Source organism: Dama dama, chromosome 5, assembly GCF_033118175.1.
Source record: "Dama dama isolate Ldn47 chromosome 5, ASM3311817v1, whole genome shotgun sequence".
Classification (NCBI taxonomy): Eukaryota; Metazoa; Chordata; class Mammalia; order Artiodactyla; family Cervidae; genus Dama; species Dama dama.
This window is the reverse complement of record NC_083685.1, coordinates 111,940,968-111,962,855: the sequence shown is the minus strand read 5'-3', so window position 1 is coordinate 111,962,855 and position 21,888 is coordinate 111,940,968. Positions and strand designations below refer to the sequence as shown.

The window sequence follows — 21,888 nt, the reverse complement described above, 5'->3', positions numbered from 1 at the left end:
ATTGGGGTGGGGCGTGGTGGTGGTGTGTGGCGCCCTTAAAACCACAGAAAAGGGAACAGACTGGTAGCTTCAGGCTACAGGTTACAGCACCAGCTATGCAGGAGGAAAGGAACAAGAGGACTCCAGCGGTTCCCAGGACCCAGGAGCCATACCAGCAAATTTACAAAAAAAAAAAAAAAAATTTTATTCAAAAACTGTTTACACAAATGTGTAGCCTATGTACAAAGTACAAAAGAATCCTGCTTCTTGTCCCCACCTCCCTTGAGAGATGTTTCAACTTGGGACCCCTTCCAGGCTGTCAGCTGCCCTGGGGCTGCCTGTGGGCGGCAGCTTCAGAGGGAGGGGCCTTCTCAGACCACAGTCAGTTATGCAATTGCAAAGAGGCCCTATTCCAAGTTCCCCCTCCCAGCAGAGTGGACGCCATCAGCTTTTACCCCTCCCTCCTCCAGACTCCACAGGCGCACATTAAGTCGCTGGTGCTGCCTCTTGCTGCAGGTTTTTTCCAGGAGAGGGGATCAACACTGCAAGCCCTGGACCTCTTTCCTCCTCCCCCAACTTCTTCCACAGTGAGCAAGGTTGCAGACAGAGAGGCGAGGAAAGAAGCCTGGGGCCAGATGGAGGGAATGGGATTGGGGTCGGGGAATGAAGAGCAGGAATGTGGGCAGCAGCATTATAGACACGAAGCCGGAGCCCCCTGGCTGGGGGCCAAGAGGCCAGGGAACTCCAGGCCCGAGGCAAAAGACCCCTTTCTGCTGTGTTTAGGGACATAACCACAGCCTAGATAAGCTCTCAGCTCACAAAAACTCTGGAGTCCGTATTCATGAGATAAAGTATAAAATATCACTCATCACCTCCCTCCTGAGGGGCAGAATCAAAAGACCAACACTGTACTGGAGCAGATCCATGCACACAATTGGGAGGCGAAGCTGCTAACTCAGGAATAAAACTTGAGCTTAGAGACATTACCTGTCTCCTTTCCCTTCGCGAATAATTCCATTCAAACAGCTGCTGAGCAGACTAAGGCTCTGGCAGGAATAGGTCTGCTGCCTGGCGTACCTGTGACCACAGAAGCAGCTTGGTCTCTCCCACACAGACAGACCCAGTGAGCTCTTGGAATGCCTTCATCTGAAGAAGAACAAGGCGGCCGCACACCTAGGACTGCAGAGGCGAGGTGGGCACACCTAGTACACAAACACGCGCGCACATCTATACGTGTACGTGGGCTGCCTGCAAAGGCATCAGTATGCACAGCGATAAAAACACAAAATCACAATGAATAGGACCCTGCACGCTAGGGATTGTTTCCACAGAGGAGTGCAGTGTTCGAACAAACATTCAGGACAGCGAGCCTCTGGCAGGGGTGAAGAGACCAGCGGGCGGGGGGAGAGAGGGGTCCAGACTGTCCATTGGGCGGCGGAGGAGTTCTTCTACGTGCCGGGCCACATCCATGGTCTCGTCCAGGTCAAATTCTCCATCCTGGTCGAGCACTGGGTCAGGGCTGGGAGGGGGAGAGGGGTGTCAGAAGGAGCTGGCCTGCCGCAGAGTCTCAGGCTCCCGGGGGACAGCGCCCAGCCTGATCTCCATTCAGTCTCCTGGGAACAGGACCTGCTCTGGCTAGATGCCCGCACCGCCAAGCTGAATCAGTCACTGGTTTGTTGGAAGACACCCCGGTTCTAGTCTCATCACTCACAAGCTCATCGAGTAATCTCAGGGAATTCGTTTCCCCTGTCCCTGCCCTTCTCTGTAAAACGAGGTGGTTGGGTAAAGGAGCTCTGCCCGTGAGATCTCAGGCACCAGACACTGAGCACCTATGAAGGCCTGGTCCTTTCAACCACGTTAAGCCAATCCCCACAGCCACTGGTAAGGTGGGTATTTACTCCACTTTATAGAGGAAGAAACTGAGGCTCGACTATGGTAGGAAGTTTGTTCAGGGCCACATGGTAGGCAAGTGGAGTCAGGACTGGAATTCCAGTTTTTGTGACTCCCAAGCCTGTGGTTGTCCGATGGCAGCAGGCCACCCCCGGCTCGAAAGAGAATGAATCCTCTTCTCTGGGAACTTCAGAGAGGAGCGACATGTCCTATTCCCACAGGACTCCTAAGAACCACCGCCCACCCAGAGATACTCTGTATCAAGCCCTTGCAACAGCCTCACCTGTGCTAAATGCATTACCTGCATTCTCTGGCTTGATCCTGCCCCCACTCCCGTGTGGTAAGTATTCCATTTTACAGACAAGGAAACTGAGCATCAGAGAGGCTCGATGATTTTCCCAAGGTCACACAGCTAGTCAGCACCAGAGCAAGGGCCCTGCTATATGTAGTTTCACATTGCTCTACGCTCTTGGTTGGCTGATCTCATCCACCCTGCACCTGGGCCTCTGCCCAAGCCCGCCTGGCCTGGGTGGTCTCAGACGGAGAGGAGCTCTGGTGTCCTTGCCCATCAGCCTTCTGGGGTTTACCAGCCTGAGGCCGGGTGCCCAGTTCCTCCCCCCGGAGCCCCATGAGAACACAACCTACTTCTGTGGGTACATGTTATAGTGAGGCTGGGGGCACACGGCTGGGGAAGGAGCCTGGTCCATGTAGGTGGCGCCGCCTCCAGCAGAGTCTGCAGAGGCGCTCACAAACCTGTGGGAGGAAGCGGAGCCTCAGCGGGGAGGGGCTCGGGGGCATCTTCTGTCTTTCTCAGGTGTGGAAGGACCACGCGGCCCACTGAGCCTGGGGCTCCGGCTGCAGGGGCGGGGCCCTGGGTACCCGCCCCCTTGTGACCACGCCCAGTTCCCCGCCCCAAGGCTGGGCCAGGTTGGGGGGGAAAGGGAGCAGGAGGGGAGGCGGTGGGGGGTGAGGAGAGCCAGGTGGGGGTGGGGTAAGGAAAGAAGAGGCAGCAGGAGACCAGAGCCGAACCGGACACTCACTCAGGGACCACTTGCTTGATCTGTGGCTTCACGTATCCGTCCACTGCTTTAGCTGCCGAGGGGGGGAAATGGTGATGAGAACCAAAGTCCCTGGGAGCTCCCAGGGGAGTAGACACCCACCTATGCAGTCGGCCTCCTCCTCCCCACTCCCCACAACGCCACGGGGCTCATCAGGGATAAGATTTCCCAGACTCCCATTAAACACCTGCTGACAGTCACCAGGTGACCCTCCCCCCGCCCAGACCCCTGGTTTCAGTCTCATCCCATCTCCTGCTTTCTTTCCTGGCCCTTGGCTTCCTCTCTTCCTGCCCTCACCCCTGCCAAGGAAAGAGTCCACACGGAGGAGCAAACCCACCCAATGGAGTGGGGCCAGGTTGAAGAGAAAAAAAAACCTGTTCATTTTGCTCTCTACCCTCAACTGTGAGGGCAGGTTTGAGGGTGGAGAGGGGTGAGGGCAGTTGATTAGGATGGGAGGCGTGCATTATCTGTGGGTCTGTGTGATCCTGCGCCTCCCCCCACACCGCAGCCGTTGCCTCCAAGGGCACAGAAGGGAGTCCACTCCGTGTTTTGCTTTGCAGGGAAGAAAGCGAGGTCGGGGTTTCCGCTTTCCAAACTCTCTTCAGCGGTGAGCCCTGAAATCCCCTCCACGTGCCTTGGGCCATCCCACGGACCAACACTCACAGGGGAGATGGCCCCTGGGCCCTTCCTGGGGTGTACCTGCTGCTTAGCCCCGGGAGTGTGTTGGGGGTGTGTTGGGCACACGCACCGAGCACAGGCGTGTAGTACTTGGAGAAGACCTCATCCTTGGGCCGGTCGGGAAACACGTAGATGAGATAGTTCAGGTCCCCCAAACGGTCAGCCAGGGATCGGATGGAGAAATCCCGCGTGGTGAATGGCTTCAGATTCCACAGGTTACGGTCAGCTGTGAAAAGGCCAAGCTCATTCTCACAACCCACCGCCCTCAGGAAGATGATCGGAGCTGTAGGGCTGGGGGCCAGGCTTGTAGAGACATCCAGGTAAAAGCCTGCACTGCAACCCCACCCCTGCTCTCAGCACAGGGCAAGGAAGTGACCACGGGCGAGCAGATACCAACAAGTCTGGGTCAGGACAAAGAAGGACTCGCTCAGCGGTTCTGGAGGCTATGGGGGGTAGTGATGTTAGGTTCTCCCAAGAGGAAAACAATAGAAAGGGACTGGGTTTTTGAGCAACGCTCCACCCACCCTCCAAGCTCAGTTCCCATCTTTTCCACTGGACCCCTTCTAAGGATACAGGCCTGATGGAGAATGGGAATGAGGAAATGAGAAAGAGCCACTGGTGCGGGAATGTGGGCAATGCAGGGAACTTACGAGAGTCAAACTTCCAGGCAATGGTGATGCCCCCAATTTCTGAGTCGCTAAAGCGCAACAAGAAGGTACCATCGGGCTTGTTGATGAGCAGGTCATGGGCCTGTTGCTTGTTGACAAAACCTAGGATGGCCCTGGGTGCACGGAGCACACAGTCACTGCTGGGCCACCAGCCACTGTCCCCTGAGCCCCTGACCTCCCACCCCCGTGCCTCACCCGTCATTCCAATGGGGCTTGTGATGTTTCTTCAGCACCTCCATGACCCCGTCGAACCACTGCCAGAAGGTGTAGTTCCAGCCGGGCAAGTTCTCCTGAGAGTCCCCAGGAAACCGCAGGTTAGGGCTTATGTCCCTATCATCACAGGTGCTCCAGGGAGCACTTAGTGCCCCGTGTCCTTACCCAGTGCCTGTGTGCCTAGTTGCTCAGTCGTGTCCGACTCTTTGTGACCCTATGGACTGTAGCCCACCAGCCTCCTCTCCGTGGGATTTTCCAGGCAAGAATAGTGGAGTGGGTTGCCATGCCCTCCTCCAGGGGATCTTTCCAACCCAGGGATCGAACCCATGCCTCTTTTGTCTCCTGCATTGGCAGGCGGGTTCTTTACCACTAGCGCCACCTGGGAAGCCCATCCTCTCAGACACAGGGATCTGGGACAATCTCATGGAGGGGGTCAAAGGTGCAAGGAATTGTCCAAGCTGGATGAGACCTCCAAAGTCCTTCCTGCCCAACCCCTTCATTCTACAGATGGGAAAAGTGCAATGCAGAGAAGGGAAGGGGCCTGGCAAATGAATTAACATGTTGAGGACGAGAACCTGGGGACCCTGACTTCCAGCTCCGGGTTCTTTCCAAAGTCCTGCCTCAGATCTCATGGCTGTCTGCACTCCTTGGGGTACCAGCCCCCATCTCTCCTGGTTGTAGGAGAGGGGTCTAGGGGTGGAGGGGGGCCATGGACCAGGTGCCTGTCTGTGAGGTGGGGGAGGGGTGGAGGTAGTCCCAGGCAGGCAGCAGGCAACGCGTCCCTCACCCGGTTGAACTGGGACCAGGACACGGACATGCCGTTGTAGTCCTCGAGGTGGCTGCTGCTGCTGTTGAACAGCTTCTGCGCCAGGAACACCAGGTTCTCCTTGGTCAGGCCCCGGTTGCTCTGCACCTCAGCCTTGAATTTCATGTTGAGTGCCTCGCACAGCTGCGGCCACAGGACTTTGTCGGGCACCGCAAATGGAACCCTGCCCTGAGAGAGAGAGAAGAAAAGGGAAAAGATTGAGGGAGTAGGAGATATTTACACACACACACACACACACACACACACACACACAGATACCAAGAGGCAGAGGGGAGTGAGAAAGATCCAGGAAAGGAGACAAAAGCACAATGGAAAGAAAGGGGGGACACAGGGGCAGAGGGATGGGTATATAGGGGTAGAGACCCAGACCAGGGCCCTGGGAGCAGAGATCAGGGACCAGATTCCAAGCACCAAGCTCACAGACCTAGGAAACCCCAGTCCCGTGACCCGGAGCCCAGACAGAGCTGAGGTTGTGCTGAGGGCAGGGTGCTCACACCACCTGCCCCCTGACCACTGGTTTGGCCCAAGGGTGGGAGAAGACCACTCAGCAGGAGCCCTGGGGTTGGGGCTGACCCTGGGAACCTCTGAGGGGCTGGGGGCTGAGGTGGGGGGTCCCGCGGGGACTCACCGGCTCAGCAAAGGCATTGTCCCACAGCACGGTGGCGGTAGCATTATGGTCCTGGCTGCCATGAACGATGACAACCACAGGAAGGGACAGGGTCTATGGGAATCCAGGGAATGAGGGATGAGGGCATATGACCCTGGTCTTGTCCTCCACTTGGGGGAGGCATCCGACTTCCATTCCTCAAGCCCCTTCCGGCAAGCCAACGCAGAAATAAAAAGCACAGCCCATCTCTTTTTGGTCCATTGCCTCAATCCTGGGGGTGGGTGCTAGGTTACTGTGCGATGCTCACTCACTCAGTCCTGTCCTACTCTTTGCGACCCCATCAACTACAGCCCGCCAGGCTCCTCTGTCCATGGTGATTCACCAGGTAATACTGGAGTGGGTTAACCCACAGGGGATCTTCCCAACCTAGGGATCGAACTCAGGTGTCCCGCATTGCAGGCGGATTCTTTACCATCTGAGCCGCCAGGGAAGCCCAGATGCCAGATTACAACCTAGCAAATAAGCACCAGCAGAGTGAAATTAGGTTTTCTGAGAGCATCATGGGGTAACTGGACTGAGCGTATGCAAGGATTCCAGTCCCTGGCTTTCCCAAGTCAGCTGGGTGGCCTGCAGGGGACAGGGGAGCCAGGCCTCACCTTCACCTGGAACACAAGCTCATTACTGCCAACACTGAATTGAGACTCAAACAGGACCGTGAACTTCTCTTCCGTCACAGACTCTGCGCCTCGCCGGTCAGCTCGCTTGATCCTCTTGAGGGACTGCAGGGCGGGAGATCAGAAGGGGACAAGGAGAAAGCGGCAGGTTAGGAGGACTCAGGACGCAGTTCTGGGCAGACCTCCCACCTCGGGCTGGGCCCAGTCCTCACCATGTTCCTGAAGTGGGCGCTCAGGGTGCCTGTGGCCTGGTGGTACTCCATCACACAGCAGTTGTTCAGGATCTCCCCGCTGCACTCACTGCCAAGCAGAGGGGAACCCGTCTCCACTGGGCCCGGGCCTGGAGCACTGTCCTGTATGCACCCTGGGCCCCAGCTTCTCCGGGAGGCCCCACAGCAGCCCCTGACCCCTCCCCTAAGAGCATTCCTCTGGGCTGACTTTCCTCATCAACCTGAGAGTATCCAAGCAAAGCCCCAAGGGTGGAGCCAAGGTTAAACTTCTTTGGGCGTCAAGATTGACGTGGGGGCCTTTGGCAGCTTCTAGCCTACTTGACATAAAAATCATGACCCCAACCTAACAAGACCCCTGCCATCAACCCCTGCCCTGGTGGTCCACTGGTCAATGGGCTCCTCTTCCCTCATTCAGAACAAGCAAGCCCACAGTATCTTGTCTGTTTCCTGAACACTCAAGCTCAGTGCCGCCTGGGGACTCCTATCCTTGCCTTCCTGTTACATTCTTTTTTTTTTTTTTTTAAGTAATGCATTTTACACTTTGTTATTTTTCTAATTTTTTAAAAAGTTCTGGCTGTACTCCGAGGCATATGGGACCTTAGTTCCCCAACCGGGGATCTAACCCACACCCCCTGCATTGGAAGGTGGAGTCTTAATCAGTGGACCACCAGGCAAGTCCCCCTGTTGCATTCTTGACTTTCTCATTCAGGTCTCCACTCAAATAGATCCTCAGAAAGGCCCTCCTCGGCCATCCATCTGCTGTTGCAACATCTATTCAGGCGCTGTGATATTGCTTGGCTTTAATTTTCTGTCTAGACTCTATTGCCTTTTGACGCTGCCTGATTTTTAAGAGTATAGGACTGTCTTGTTCCCAGCCCAAAGCAAGCTCTAAGAGAGTGAGAACTCTTCATCATTGTCGTCATCCTAGCCCCAGAGCACACAGCAGGCCTCAGTGCTCAGGACCCAGTCTCTCCTCTCACTCATTCCCGCCCTCCTTCATTCACTCTCACGCCCTTCACAGGTGGCCTAGCCTAATCCCAGGGCCTCACCCCTGGGTTCTCCATCCACACACGCCCTTTGTCTGCTCCTCCTTCACACAGGCCCGTGTTCTCTCTGCCCGAACGTCTGCCCTCTCCACGCCCGTTCATCATCTCCTAGTCATCCCTCAGCCTTGAAACTAGCTGTCATTCTGTTCCACCCCCTTCATGACCCACTTTCATGGTGCCCGAGTCAACTCCCTTGTCACATGTCAGCAAGTAATCAATTCTCATGTCTGCTGCCTGCTAGCCTAAATGTTGGACCGTGATGGAGCCAAGTTTGGTGTGGATCACAGCAGCGTCCCAGTGCTCAACACAGGTCCTGGGACACCCTAATAGTGAAATCCTTGTTGATTTACTCTGTGTGCGAGGAGTACCCCCAGACAGAGTGAACTGGAGAGACATGGGACCACATCACAATGCAAGACAAAGAGTGGGACGCCATGTGTGTCCTCATCACCTAGGACCCCAGCTACAGAACAGAGGCTGAGCTGGGGGAGGGGCAGATGAAGGAGGGACAACGTACTTGCGGGTGTTCTCGTTCTTGAGCAGTGACTTGGCCTGCTGCTCGCTGATGATGGTGGCCTTCACCTGGGGGGGGTTCATGTGCACGTTCAGCTTCCCGCCCACCAGCAGGCGCACGGTGGCCGCAAACTTGGTCTGGGTCTTCAGGACCTGAGGGGGTTGCTTCTCGATGATGAATGTGCTGCGGGGACAAGAGATGCTTCAGGGGACAGGGCTCTGGCCCCACCTTCCACGTGGGGAGGCTGCCTTGCACCGGGCTGAGCAGGTGAAGGGAGGGCTTGGGGCACAGTCCACCCTCCCTGGGGGTCACTGTGAGTCGGGGGAGCTGGTGGTGGGAAGGGAGGCAGTGAAAGGAGCTCAGCAGCAGAAATGAGTTGCAGGAGACAAATGCCTGTGTAGTGTCCATGAGAAATACTAGGCGAGGTCGACAGCAAGAGGCCATAGCGACAGGGGATGGAGAGGGATGGGGTGAGGGTGTGATGCAGAGACAGAAAGATTTAACCCAGAGCTCCCCATCTGCAGGGCTTCCCTTGTGGCTCAGCTGGTAAAGAATCCACCCACAATGCGGGAGACTTGGGTTTGATCTCTGGGTTGGGAAGATCCCCCAGAGAAGGGAAAGGCTACCCACTCCAGTATCCTGGCCTGGAAAATTCCATGGATGGTACAGTCCATGAGGTTGCAAAGTCAGACACCTCTGAGCGACTTTCACTTACCTACTTACTCCCCATCTGCAAAGACCCTGCTGCCCCCCACCCAGGGCAACCAGATGGGAGTGGGGCGTGGCCAGGAGGCCGCAGTCACCTGGTCACCAGGGCTGAGATGATGTCAGTGATGGTGGCGTTGACCTCGGCCAGCATCTCCTCCACGGGGCCGGGGATGGGCAGCTGCTGGTAGAGGTGCTCGGCTCTGCGGATTTGCTGCCGGTTCTGCCAGATGATCTCCGCCAACTTCTCACACCTGAACGCGAGCCCCGGGGCCCAAGGGAAGGACACTGGCTTCACCTACATCCTCCAGGCCAGAAGCTGGCAGGTGTCCAGGCGGGGACCAGGCCCACACCCAGCTCCAGCCCCAGGAAGGCCTGGCGCCCAGGCCACCTCGCCTATTCCCTGGGCACAGCAGAGATGCCTTGCCTTCCAGAAACCCAGAGAAACACCCAGGAGGAGCGATGTTGACTGGGGTCCAACCAGCCTGAGCGTCACTTTGCCACCTGCCCCACCCCAGCATCCAAGCCAGTGATGCCCCTCCCAGGGCAGGGGGCACAGGAAGGGACACCAGCGTCAGCATCAACCCAGAACCACTGGTGGGATAAGACCCGTGCCTAGACAGAGGGAGCCAGCTGCTCGTGCAGACGTGGGAGCAAACAGCAGCTGGCAGCATCACTCTGAGCCCCTGCTGCCCCTCCCTGCTCCCCAACCCCGGTACCAGGACTGCAGCACATCCAGGCTGCCCTCGGGGGGACCGCCGTTCCCTGCCAGCTGCTGCCTCCGCTTCCACTGGATCAGCTCATCATCCAGGATGATGGTCTGCTGCTTCCGCAGCAGCTGCAGGGTCTTCTGGTGCTTCTCGGCCAGCTCCTGAGGGTCGGGCGGTGGCTCAGAGGGCCCTTCTGGGCTCTCAGAACAGCCCTGCAGGGCCTCCTCCTCCCAGACTGACTCTGCCCCTCAGGCCCGCGGGGAAGAAGGCCCTGGCCTCCTGCCCCGCCGGGTCCCGCTCTCCTCCCGGCTCTCTGCCTCCCTCGGGGTCCCCGGGAAAGCTCGGGGTGTCACCGCCCCTGCAGGAGGGCAGGGATGCAGAGCCCACTCACCACGCGGTACTGCTGCAGCGTCTGGGCCTCGCGCTGCAGCCAGGCCTCCAGGGACACCTGCTTCTGCTGGAGGGCCGTCTCCCGGCTCAGTCGCTCCTGGGGGTTCAGCTGGGCCAGCTGGGCAAATTGAGCTGGAGGAGCGGACAGGACGCCATGACCATGACCATGACCTCCCCGGGCCAGCCGGGGGCCCATCCTCTCTGGAGGCAAGACCCTCGCGGGGACAAGTCTGATCCACGGCCAGTCGGGTTCCACAGCAACGGGGCCAGAGATGAGAAGGCTCTGGCCCCTGTGCCCTGACTCAGCTCCCCTCGGGGAGTGGGGAGATGGAAGCCTGGGGGACAGCTGAGGAGGAGCCTGCCCTGGCCAAGCCCCATCAGCCCTCCTCACCCCATGTGGGGTCTGGCTTGGAGCCACCATGTCTGGTCTGAAGTGAACCCCGCCATTCACCAGGTGGGTGAACTCGGGCAAGTCACCCCGCTCTCCTATGCCTCAGTTTCCCCACCTGTAAAAGGGGAGTCTCACGAGGCATCTACCTCAGCAGCTGCTGGGAGGTTAAATAAGTGACGAGACAGAAAATGCTCAGGAAGCTGCCCGGCACCACCGGCCTCAGAGGGAAGTCAGTCACGGTTAACGGGCTACATGAGGGGATGAAAGGCTGACGGAGCAGCTCTCAGCTCCAACCTCATGGGCACAGCCTCGTCGGAAGGCTCTGCTCCACGGGCTTTGTCCTGTCTCCCAGGCTCGGCAGCCTCTCCTCAGGGAAGGGGGGCTTCTTCAGGCGGTGAAGGTCCCTAACGTGCTTGTCCAGGTTGGTCACTGTGAGCTCAGCTGACCAACCAGGAGAGAGACACAGAGAGAGCTGGGCCACTGGGACACGAAGGCAGCGAGATTCTCTCAGGAGAGCCAGGCAGTTTCTCTCCACACCAGCTCTCAGGCAGCTCATCAATGGCAGGAATATGTAACCAGGCCTCACTGACTTCCTCTGCAAACAACCTGTGATGAAATACTTAAGACACGGGAAGTAGAGAGGATGATACAAGGAGCACCTGTGTGTCAAGAAGCCGCTTAAGAAATCAAGCACTTCCACGGTGAAGCACCTGTACCCTCCCCTGCTGGTAACCCCATCCCTCTCTCCACAGGTAACCACTGTCCCCAGTGTGGCATCCAACCCTCGCCAATGGCCTTTCTGAACATCCCAAGGGTCTCACTGGGGCTGAGTCTAGAAGATGTGAGCGTCAGTCAGCAAGTCTCGGTCAAAGTCCTGGCAGGCCTCTGAGGGCCATGTCACACACTCAAGACCCTGTCCTATGGATGCACAAGGCTGGGACAGACTAAAGCAACTCTATTCAGCCAGGAAAGCCCAGAACAAGAAGAGAACTTAGAAATAGGGCTCCATTCTGACTGCAGGGGACTGAGCAGGCAAGGAACAGAGCAGAGCAATCTGGACAGCCGCCTCGGAATCCTGCCACCCACAGGGAGACAGTGATAATCCCAAAGCTGGGACCTGGCTTCCTTATGCAAGTGACCCACTTAGGTCTCTCCTGGCAAATTGCAGAAGCTTCTGGGAAGGATGCCAGGAGACGTGAGGCAATTGTCTGCTCCACTGGAGGGAGCTGAGACTGCCCTCACATGAACAGATCAGTCATCTGTGTTTCTGATGGGTGCACTTGATAAATGAGACATTGCATGATGGGGACAAACCCAAACCTCACAAGTAGGAAACAGAAAACCCAAGAATAGGATCATCAATTCTGTCAGCCAGTCAATGGCCTTGGGTAGAAATACTGAGTTGAAATCTCCTGTTCCCTAATCTTGGAAAAGGGCTATCCTTTCTTTCAAGTCAATCTGGGATGGATTCAGATGTGATGAGGATCTGCTCTAATCATCCCCCCAACTTTTATTCAATGCCTGCTATGACTCAGGCAATGCACTAATCTCAAGATACAGAAAACTCCCACAGGGTAGGTCAGGAGGAAAGCTTAAATGGTTAAATTAAAACAGCATTTTTAAAAATTTAAACAATTAAAAGGAAGAACAAAGGAACAAAAACCAAAAAGGCACAAAACAAAATAAACATTAAAATGTGGGCCTCAATAGACGGGTATTTAACATTACATTAAATATTAATAAACTAAACACCTCAATTAAAAGCAGAGATTGTCAGAATAAATACAAAAAGACTCAACTATGTGCTCTACATTTCGAATTTTAAAAAGCATGAATAAAAAACGAAATAGAACTGCCATATAGAAAAAAAAAAGAACTGCCATATGACCCAGCAATCCCACTTCTGGGAATACACACGGAGGAAACCAGAATTGAAAGAGACACATGTACCTCAACGTTCATCGCAACACTGTTTACAATAGTCCCGCCATGAAAGCAACCTAGATGTCCATCGGCAGACAAATGGATAAGAAAGCTCTGAGAAGAGAACTTAGAAATATGGCTCCATTTTGACTGCAGGGGACTGAGCAGGCAAGGAAAAGAGCAGAGCAATCTGGACAGCCACCTCGGAATCCTGCCACCCACAGGGAGACAGTGATAATCCCAACACTGGGACATATACACAATACATATACACAAAAGAATACTACTCAGCTATTAAAAAGAACGCATTTGAATCAGTTCTAATGAGGTGGATGAAACTGGAGCCTGTTATACAGAGTGAAGTAAGTCAGAAAGAAAAACACCAATACAGTATACTAACGCATATATATGGAATTTAGAAAGATGGTAATGATGACCCTAAATGTGAGACAGCAAAAGAGACACAGATGTATAGAACAGTCTTTTGGACTCTGTGGGAGAGGGCGAGGGTGGGATGATTTGGGAGAATAGCATTGAAACATGTATATTATCATATGTGAAAAAGATCGCCAGTCCAGGTTCGATGCATGAGACAGGGTGCTCAGGGCTGGTGCACTGGGATGACCCAGAGGGATGGGATGGGGAGGGAGGTGGGAGTGGGGTTCAGGATGGGGATACATGTACACCCACGGCTGATTCAGGTCAATGTATGGCAAAAACCACTACAGTATTGTAAAGTAATTAGCCTCCAATTAAAATAAATTAATTAATTAAAAAATAAATAAATAAAAAACATGAATAAAAACACATTGTGTTAACATAGAATAAAAAGGCTGGAGGCATTTATAGTAATATCTGATAGACCCCAGACAAAGAGTGATACCAGAGATCAAGAAAGATATTCCATAATTATTAAGGGGTCAATCAATCAGAAAGGCATAATAATTCTAAGTAATTATAAATAACTATAAATATATATGCTTCCCTGGTGGCTCAGACTGTAAAGAATCTGCCTGCAATGCAGGAGACCTGGGTTTGATCTGATCTGGTCCAAGATTTGGGAGGATCCCCTGGAGGAGGGCATAGCAACCTACTCCAGTATTCTTGCCTGGAGAATCCCCAAGGACAGAGGAGCCTGGTGGACTACAGTCCATGAGGTCGCAAAGAACTGGATATGACTGGGAGACTAAAAGTGAAAGTGAGTGAACCCGTTCAGTCGTGTCCGACTCTTTGCAACCCCATGGACTATAGCCTACCAGGCTGCTCCATCCATGGGATTCTCCAGGTAAGAATACTGGAATGGGTTGCCATTTCCTTCTTCAGGGGATCTTCCCGACCCAGAGAATCGACTGAGCGACTAAGCATGGCATAAATATATATGCATCTAATAATAAAGCTTCAAAAACATAAAGGAAATAATTACATAAGTAATCGGAGAATTACACAATATAGTAGACTTGATACCTCTCTATCTATAGGAGCAATTAGGCAAAAATAAATCAATAAAGATATATATCAATGGTTCTCAAAGTGTGAACCAGGGACCCCTGAAGGTTTCCTAAAACGCTTACAGGAGGTTCACAAAGCCAGAACTATTTTCATAAAATTGTAAGACTTTATTTGCCTTTTTTTCTTTTATTCATTTATAAGTATACAGCAGAGGTTTCTAGAGGCTATAAGATATGTGATATTACAACAGATTGAAAGCCAGATCCAGGTATCTCCAACTAAGCTTAACATTAAAGAGATTTGTAAAAATGTAAAAAAAAAACAATGCCACCCTACTCACTAAATTATGTTTGGAAAATATAGATATTATTGGTTTCTTGGTTTGTTTATTTTTTTACTTCATTATGTTAACACTATATACTATGTTAAATACATTAACATCATTGAATTTATTATTGCTACCTTTAAATGAAACAACTTCAGAACATACATTCTTTTCAAGACCACAAAATACATTCATCAAGATAGAGCACATGCTCGGGCACAGAACAAGTCTCCATAAATTTAAAAATATATGTGTATATTCTCTGACAACAATAGAACTCAGCCATGAAATGAAATCAATAATGATATGAGATCTAGAAAAAACTGAAATATTTGGAAATTAAACAATATATGTCTAAATAGTGTATGGGTGAAATAAACAGAAGAGAAATTAGAAATATTTCAAATTGAATGATAATGGTCTACAGCATATCCAAGATGATGAGATGCAGCTAAAGCATTAATGTGAGGGAAATCAATAGCTCTGAATATATACATTAGAAAAGAAGAAGGGTCTAAAATCAATGACCTAAGGTTCTACCTTAAGAAGTCAGAAAAATAAGAACAAGGAAAAGGTGGCTTCCTGTTCTCACTTAGATGGGGGTGATACAGCTCTGGGGTCAATTTGAAGTGGAGGAAGATGAGTCATGTTTCAAGGCTCCTCAAAGTGTACCGTAAGGACACTTAGTGGGGTTAATTCCTTCTGGGTTAATTTTTTCCCCCATACCCTAATCATGGCAGCCACTAGAAAATTGTAGACCTAACAGACAGCAGAGTTTTCCACTGTCACGTCCTCCTCCCATCTTTACGTCCTATTAGTGAGGCTCAAGAAGGGGCATTCCTGGAGTTCCACCTCTCCGCAGCCTGGTTCAACCAGGGGACTCCCAACCTAGGTTTTCCCTCTGATTGAGGAACACTCTGTCCACATTCATTCATTCGTTCACCGAGATACTCATAGAATACTGGTTAATAAAATATAGGGATTTTAATGAATATTGCTAGTTAATATCCAGTTCTGCAACTTACAAGAAGCCCAGGCCAAACTGCATGTTCTCTTTGAACATCAGTTTTATTATTTGAAAAAAAAGGAATAAAGAATACTGGAGTGGGGAGCCATTCCCTTCTCCAGGGAATCTTCCTGACTCAGGAACCGAACCTGGGTCTCCTGCATTTCAGGCAGATTCTTTACCATCTGAGCCACAAGGGAGCCCCACTTAATTCTCAGGGCTATGGTAAAAACTGTATTGAATAACACAGTTGTGTTGAGTAAAGGTTGTATTGAATAAGGGTTTAGCCTGGAGCCTGGCCCACAGCAGGGGCTCCATCACTGGAGATGATGATCCATCACTTGTCCCAAGCTTTGGGTAAGGCTCTGGGGAGACAGACATGGACCTAGACACAACCCTGCAGGAGTTCACAAAGTGGTCTCACTCTGGTCCTCCAAACATGCACTGCCCTCCCACACCAGGCTCACCCTGGATCCTCAGGCTCTCCTGATACTGGATGATGAAATACTCTTGAGTCTGCTGCAGCTTCTTCAGCTCATTCTCTGTGTCCTGTGTGACCAGTCGCAGCTCCTCAAATGTCTGGTTGATCTGAAGGTGTTTCTGGGACATGGCATCAACCAGAATCCCAGCAGAAGAATTACCCTGGAGACATATCAGGGGAGGGTGCAGGCAGCAGTGAGCTGGGCAGTGAGGATGGGAGAAAAATCTCAGGCCTTGGGGACCACCAATACTACAGACCCCAGATACCAAATCTAGAATAAGAATGAAGGGTACTTTGAGTCAGAAGAGTCATTTGCCAAAATAGGGGTGGAGAGGGCAAAGGAGGAGAAATGGGTGACCAGGCAGACTCTGGTAGAAACGTCTATTGCAGTTCTGACCTCCATCTGAGTACCACACACAGGTCCATTTGAGTTCTCTCTGGAGAGACTAGAACCCAACCCATCCCAGGAGTTAGCTGAGTTTTCCTACTAAAGATGATGACCCCTCATTTCAGAGTCATTCACTGATCCCATGCCATGATGCTAGATGCTGGGGACATGATGGGGAACAAGGCCGTGTGAACACACATCATCTGTGTCCTCACTAAGACCTCGGGATTGAGGGAAGAGGGTGAACCACTCACGGGTGGAGTCCTGAAGATCCCCAGATGAAGGTACAAGGAGGCATCAACAAGGGCTTTGTGGATCCAGCCATTCAGCTAACCTGGTTGAATCTATTCCTTCAACCAAGTGTTGGTCTTTTTTAAATTTTTATTTATTTATTTATTTTTGGCTGTGCTGGGTCTTTGTTACTGCTCATGGGCTACTCTCTAGTTGTGGTGCAAGGGCTTCTCATTGCAGTCGATTCTCTTGTTGCAGAGCATAGGCTTAGAGCTCAGTGGTTGTGTCCCATGGGCTTAGGTGCGCCATGGCATGTGGAATCTTCCTGGACCAGGAATCGAACCCAGGTCTCCGCCATGGGTAGGCAGATTCTTAAGCACTGGACTCCCAGGGCAGTCCTCAACCAAACCTTTAGGGCCTCTCCAGTAAACTGCTCTCAGAATAAAACCCAAACTCCCTTCACAGCCTCCACGGCCCTAGCCAGGAGCCTCTGCCTACCCCACCCCCAGCTCCATTGTTGCCCAACCACACTGGCCACTTTCTGTTCCTTGGATACACAGGGAGTTCCTGCCTCAGGGCCTTTGCATGTTTTGTTCCATTATCCTGGAACATTCTGGCACTAAATCTTTCTGAGGCTGGCACTTCCACTGGCACCTTTTCAGAATGACCTCTGCTGAAGAGTTATATTAAAATAGGACCGCCCTACGGAACGTGTCATGTGCCTGCATGTTCTTTCTTGTCTGCCTCTCTGCAGTAGGATGTGAGCTCCCTAAGGACCAAGACTTTGTCCCGTTTGGGGCACAACAAAATCCTCAAGGCCCAGGACATCAGAGGTGTCCAAGAACAGCTTGATGACTGAAGGACTATTTTCCCCCCAACTATAACAGCACCTGCCTTGTAGGCAGGTATTTCTTAACTGGAACCAGACTCATTCCTATGTTTACAGACAGCTCTGTAATTGCACCAAGTCAAGAATTGTACCAGTTGACCCTTTGTGACCTGGCTTCTGCCCAGTTGGCTCCCTTCTCCCCAGTAGCACTAAACACTTAAAATTCTTCAAATGTCATAAGATGGCTTGTGCCTTCCTGCCCTCATATATACTGTTGCTATTTATTTATTTTGCATTTTCTTTATTTCTATTTTTGGCTGCACCTTGTGGTATGTGGTATCTTAATTCCCCCACCAGGGATCCAACGCATGCCTCCTGCAGTGGAAGGGGGAGCCTTAACCACTGGACCACCAGGGAAATCCTACTGCTGCTATTTTTTACTAGAAAACTCATTCCACCTTCTTCCTCCCTCTTTCCTCATTATAGTCAGGCATCTTTCTCCTCAAGACACCCTCCCCACTACCGGCCAGCCTGCCCCAATCTGAGTTGGGTCCTTTTTCCATATCGGCTGACTTAGCACTCAGCAGAGTCCTAAAGAATCTATCACAGCCTGAATTCCCTTTAGGTGGAGGCCAGGACTTTATCTGTTTCTCCCATCCTAGTCCAGTGTCAGATGCACTGCAGGACCTCAATAAATGTTTACTGAATGACCTCTCAAATTCTTGACATCAGTGTCCACCACAAGTAAATAATAACTATGACTTCACTTCAGGCACTATTCGGTGGTCTTTACCTAAGGGATATCATTTAATGAAATTCATTTTGCTTTACTGCAGATAATGTACCATTTGCACCACTGTCCAAGCATATGTCCAAGACCTTTATGATTTCGGAACCTGGGGAACAGGTCCCTGCTCTGCCTTCCTGGGCCTCGCTTCTCTGAGCTTTCCCAGGTTAATTCTTCTGACACAGACCTCCATTTCTCCTCATAGACCCCACCAGAGGATATTTCTTCTTTTGCCCCTGACCTCACTCATTCAATGACAAATCTTTTCCCTAGTGATTTGTAATGCCATCTCCAACATAGATTGAGTTTCCAGATGTGTATGTGTTTTTAGGGCTTCCTCTTCTTCATCTGTATATGTCTGTTCTTTGCTCTGGGCTTCCCAGGTGGTGAGGTGGTAAAGAATCCACCTGCCAAAGCAGGGGACACAAGAGATGTGAGTCTGATTTCTGGGTCGGGAAGATCCCCTGGAGTAGAAAATGGCAACCTGCTCCAGTATTCTTGCCTAGAAAATTCCACAGACAGGAGCTTGGCAGGCTACAGTCCATGGGTCTGCAGAGAGTCAGACACAACTGAGTGATTAAACACACATCCTTTGCCCACATGGTATCTCATTTAATCCTCGAAATAGCCCTATAGGGTAGATGCTATGACTACCCTCATTTATAATAGGAAAAAACCGGAGGCTCAGAGAGGTTAAGTAACTTGCTCAAGTAACACAGCTAGTAAGTAGTAGAGCTAGGGAGTGGGGCTCTGTGTGTGGGGGGAGGGGGGTCAATCTACACCTGCATGTAATACAGCCTCTCATACTTGCCCGTGTATTTTATTTCTTTGGTGCTCTCTCTTGCCAGTGTTTATAAAACAGAGCTGTGTCTGGAGAGGAAAGCAGGTGAAAGGACTTCTCAAAACCTTTCCCCAAACCCAAGGGACACTCACATTGTTGGCTTCTCGGACCAGCCTCTGTTCATTGTACAGAATATGGCGGATGCAGCGCACCAGCTCCATGGGGCAGCGGTCATACGTGTTCTGAAAGAATCCAACAGCGGCTGCCAAAGGCCACCCTCTGCTCCCACCATGACCACTGCAGTGCCACCCATTCTTTCCTCTCCTCCAGCCTATGCCTCAGCTTCCACTCGGAAGCCTCAGGAACTGCCACCAGAACCTCTATCTCTCCTTGACTTGATTTCCCCTCCCAGATCTTCATATTCGGTTCGCAGTGCCTTAGAAACCCACAGGTTACAAAGTACTTCCAATCTGCCATCTCCTTTGACTTGTGCATCAGAGAAACCCTATGACATAAGCAGAAACCATTATCCTCATTTCACAGATTAGAATACTGATGCTCAGAGAGATTGAGTACTTGTCCAAAGGCAAACAAGTGAGTGAGCATATGACTCAAGACTCGGGGCATCTAATGCCAAGGTCAAGGTACTTTCCACTATAGTCCTGGCCCTGGGTTCCTATTTTACTTCCTTTCCCACATCCCCCACACCCCAGGTTTCTCTTGTTTCCTGCCTCCTTTGGGATGGACTTTTTATTTCCTTGGCACCCTGCTGCTTGTATTCAAGAAGGCTCTCTAAAAATTCAAGTGAGTTCCAATAAATGCTCATCTATGATTACCATCCACATCCCTTTCCTATTTCCACAAAAATTTCCTCTCTCCCCTATATGCCTTCCTCCCACACCCTCATCTTACATTAAACCCTTAATTCAAGGCTCCAGGACAACTCTGCTCCTCTCGCACGCCACTTAGGGCCTTTAAAAGAGCCCTAAGAAGGATGTCTGGTTGCCCCATCCCCTCCTTTCTAGAATCTGTCGGTGTTCCTTTCTCTCACAACAGAATTTTGACTCAGGCTACTCCCATCCCTTCTGCCTGATCTGCCCAGAAAGTGCTTTCACCCATCCCCCTTCTCTTGGGGACAAACATGCCCCATCTCTTACTTTGTCATACTAAGGGGATCTGACAGGTCTGATGTAGAAAGAGGGGGTGGGGGAAACTGAAGCACAGATAAGCTCAGGGCCACACAGTGAGTCAGTGGCCAAACCAGGAAAAAACCCAGGGGTTCTGGTGCTGGAAAGAGAAGGCGGACACTGTTTCCCTGCAGATGGCTTGCAGCTCACGCCCACCTGGAGCTGCGTGGCGTAGTGCCCCAGCTTGATCTTCAGTAGGAACCCGTCTTCCCCCACTTGGTGGTCTGCCTTCTTCTGCAACTCCTGCACCAGGCCCTCCAGGAGCTGGGTGGCCTGGGCCCGGTCCTGGGGATTGTCCAGGTCGATGGCGTCCCTTAGGGCAAGGCAGGAGAGAGAAACCTGCTATGGTGCCTCCTTGGATGAGGAGGCCGGGTACCAGGAAGGACGGGAAAATCCCAGGCTCCTGACCACAAGACTTGCTCCCCGCAGTTCCACGGGCATCAGAGTCTAGAAACATCCCCTCTCCCCTCCCAGACTCCCATTTCCCTGTTCCCCTTTCCCTGGAACACCACCCCTTCCGCACAGGGAGGGACAGCCAGGATCAGAATCTCCCCAAACCACCAAGAGAAGACGTAAAGGCCAATGGGGCCCAGATGGTTAGGGACCCGCAGAGCAAGGCGCCGGGCAGGGGCACCTACCACGGCTGGCTCTCAATCCACTGCGCCAAGTAATGTCGGACCTCGATGGGGAAGTGCTGCCCGTATAGCACCTGCATCTGGCGCAGGGCATCTCCCTGCAGCTGCTGGGCCTGGATCCAGCCCGCCATGTCCGTTCACCTAGGGCGAACAGAGCGCTGAGGAGGTGCCTTCTCGGCACAGGCGTGGACTGGGCCTGCCCCTAGCCCTGCCATGCCCACCCATCCCTGGACCGCGGTCAGGCCAGGCCCCTCCCCTCCCACAGACACGCTTTCCTGTGCGGGAAGAAAGACGGTGAGGAGGGGAAGGCCGTCCTTCCCTCCAGCGAGGAACCCGCTGAGGCTTGGGGAGGGGCTCCCGAAAGTCAGGTGCCCTCCCCCTCTTCCTCTCCCCTCGCCCCACCGGGGCTTCCCGGGGTGGGGGTGGGGGGAACAGCTAGAAACTGAAAGAGAAACTTGATGGCGGAGGCCCTCGGGCCCTCTGGGGAGGACTGCAAACACCCCCTACCCTGCTTCGAACTCCGAGTCTCAGTTTCTGGGAACGCGGGGATATTCCAGCCCGAAGCTAGGGCAATGCCACCGAAGGTTTCCCCTGGACGGCTCGGCCACCGCTGGCACGTGGCTGGGGTGTTCAGGAGGGCGGGCTGGGGAGACAAGACACTCCCTCTCTCGGGCTGCGCCCCCCGCACCTCGCTGTGCCCCGACGTCTCCCACTGTCCAGTCCGACAGCGCCCCCTGCCCACCGCGGGCGAGGACGGCGCCCACCCTCGGCCTCCTCCCTCCATTCGCGCGTCCCGCGTCCCTCGTCCACGCGGCGCCGAAACTCCCTCTGGGTCCCGGGGACCGTCCCCGGCGCCCCTCCGGCTGTCGGGCTCCGGGGCCTGCGGGGTGAGGACCCGGGCGGCAGCAGCAGCAGCAGCAGCAGCAGCAGCAGCGGGGTGCCCCCTCTGGGCGCGCGTCGCCGGGGACGCGCGGCCGGGGCCACCCACCTGGTCGTGCCGGGCGGTCCGGCGACGGGGCCGGCGCTCGCTCCCGGCCGGGGCTCCTGGCGGCGGCGGCGGCGGCGGCGGCTGTTACTACAGGAAGGAGCCGAGAGCAGCGATTTCCTCCTCAAAGGTCAGCTGCCTCTGACAGACCATACACAGCGCGCGAGCTCTCGCCAACACCCCTCCCAGCCTCGGTCGCTCTCTCCCCGCCTCCGCCCTCGGTGGCTGGCTCCCCGGCGAGTGCACGGCGGCGAGGCGGGGCGGCGCCGAGCGCGGGGGGCTGCCCCGACGGCGGGGTCCCC

At 53.2% G+C, this 21,888-nt stretch overlaps 1 protein-coding gene across 2 annotated transcripts; it reads right to left on the bottom strand.

Moving 5' to 3' along the window:
• Positions 1-159: 159 nt before the first annotated feature.
• On the bottom strand, positions 160-21,675 carry LOC133057492 (signal transducer and activator of transcription 5A). 2 transcript variants are annotated; one of them, XM_061144032.1, is made up of 20 exons: positions 21,590-21,671; positions 21,109-21,244; positions 20,605-20,742; positions 20,123-20,279; positions 18,932-19,021; positions 15,750-15,924; positions 10,190-10,320; positions 9,808-9,959; positions 9,187-9,342; positions 8,387-8,566; positions 6,806-6,893; positions 6,576-6,698; positions 5,941-6,033; positions 5,274-5,480; positions 4,469-4,563; positions 4,256-4,386; positions 3,676-3,831; positions 2,910-2,961; positions 2,515-2,622; positions 160-1,498 (listed from the first exon to the last, which is right to left on the bottom strand). In XM_061144032.1, the coding sequence occupies exons 3-20, from the start codon at positions 20,730-20,732 to the stop codon at positions 1,336-1,338; spliced, it is 2,385 nt and encodes a 794-aa protein (XP_061000015.1). In that variant the 5' UTR covers positions 20,733-20,742; positions 21,109-21,244; positions 21,590-21,671; the 3' UTR covers positions 160-1,335. The 2 variants fall into 2 exon arrangements, with proteins under 2 accessions (XP_061000015.1, XP_061000016.1); XM_061144033.1 differs by lacking the exon at positions 21,109-21,244 and having other exon boundaries at positions 21,590-21,675.
• Positions 21,676-21,888: the final 213 nt, after the last annotated feature.

Excerpts from the sequence above, each read along its gene's own strand:
- LOC133057492 (XM_061144033.1), bottom strand. The coding sequence starts at position 20,732 with ATGGCGGGCTGGATCCAGGCCCAGCAGCTGCAGGGAGATGCCCTGCGC. Across the intron at positions 9,960-10,189 it reads CGCTGCAGCAGTACCGCGTG|GAGCTGGCCGAGAAGCACCA; the intron begins GTGAGTGGGCTC and ends CCCGACCCTCAG. Across the intron at positions 6,699-6,805 it reads GCGCCCACTTCAGGAACATG|TCCCTCAAGAGGATCAAGCG; the intron begins GTGAGGACTGGG and ends CCCGCCCTGCAG.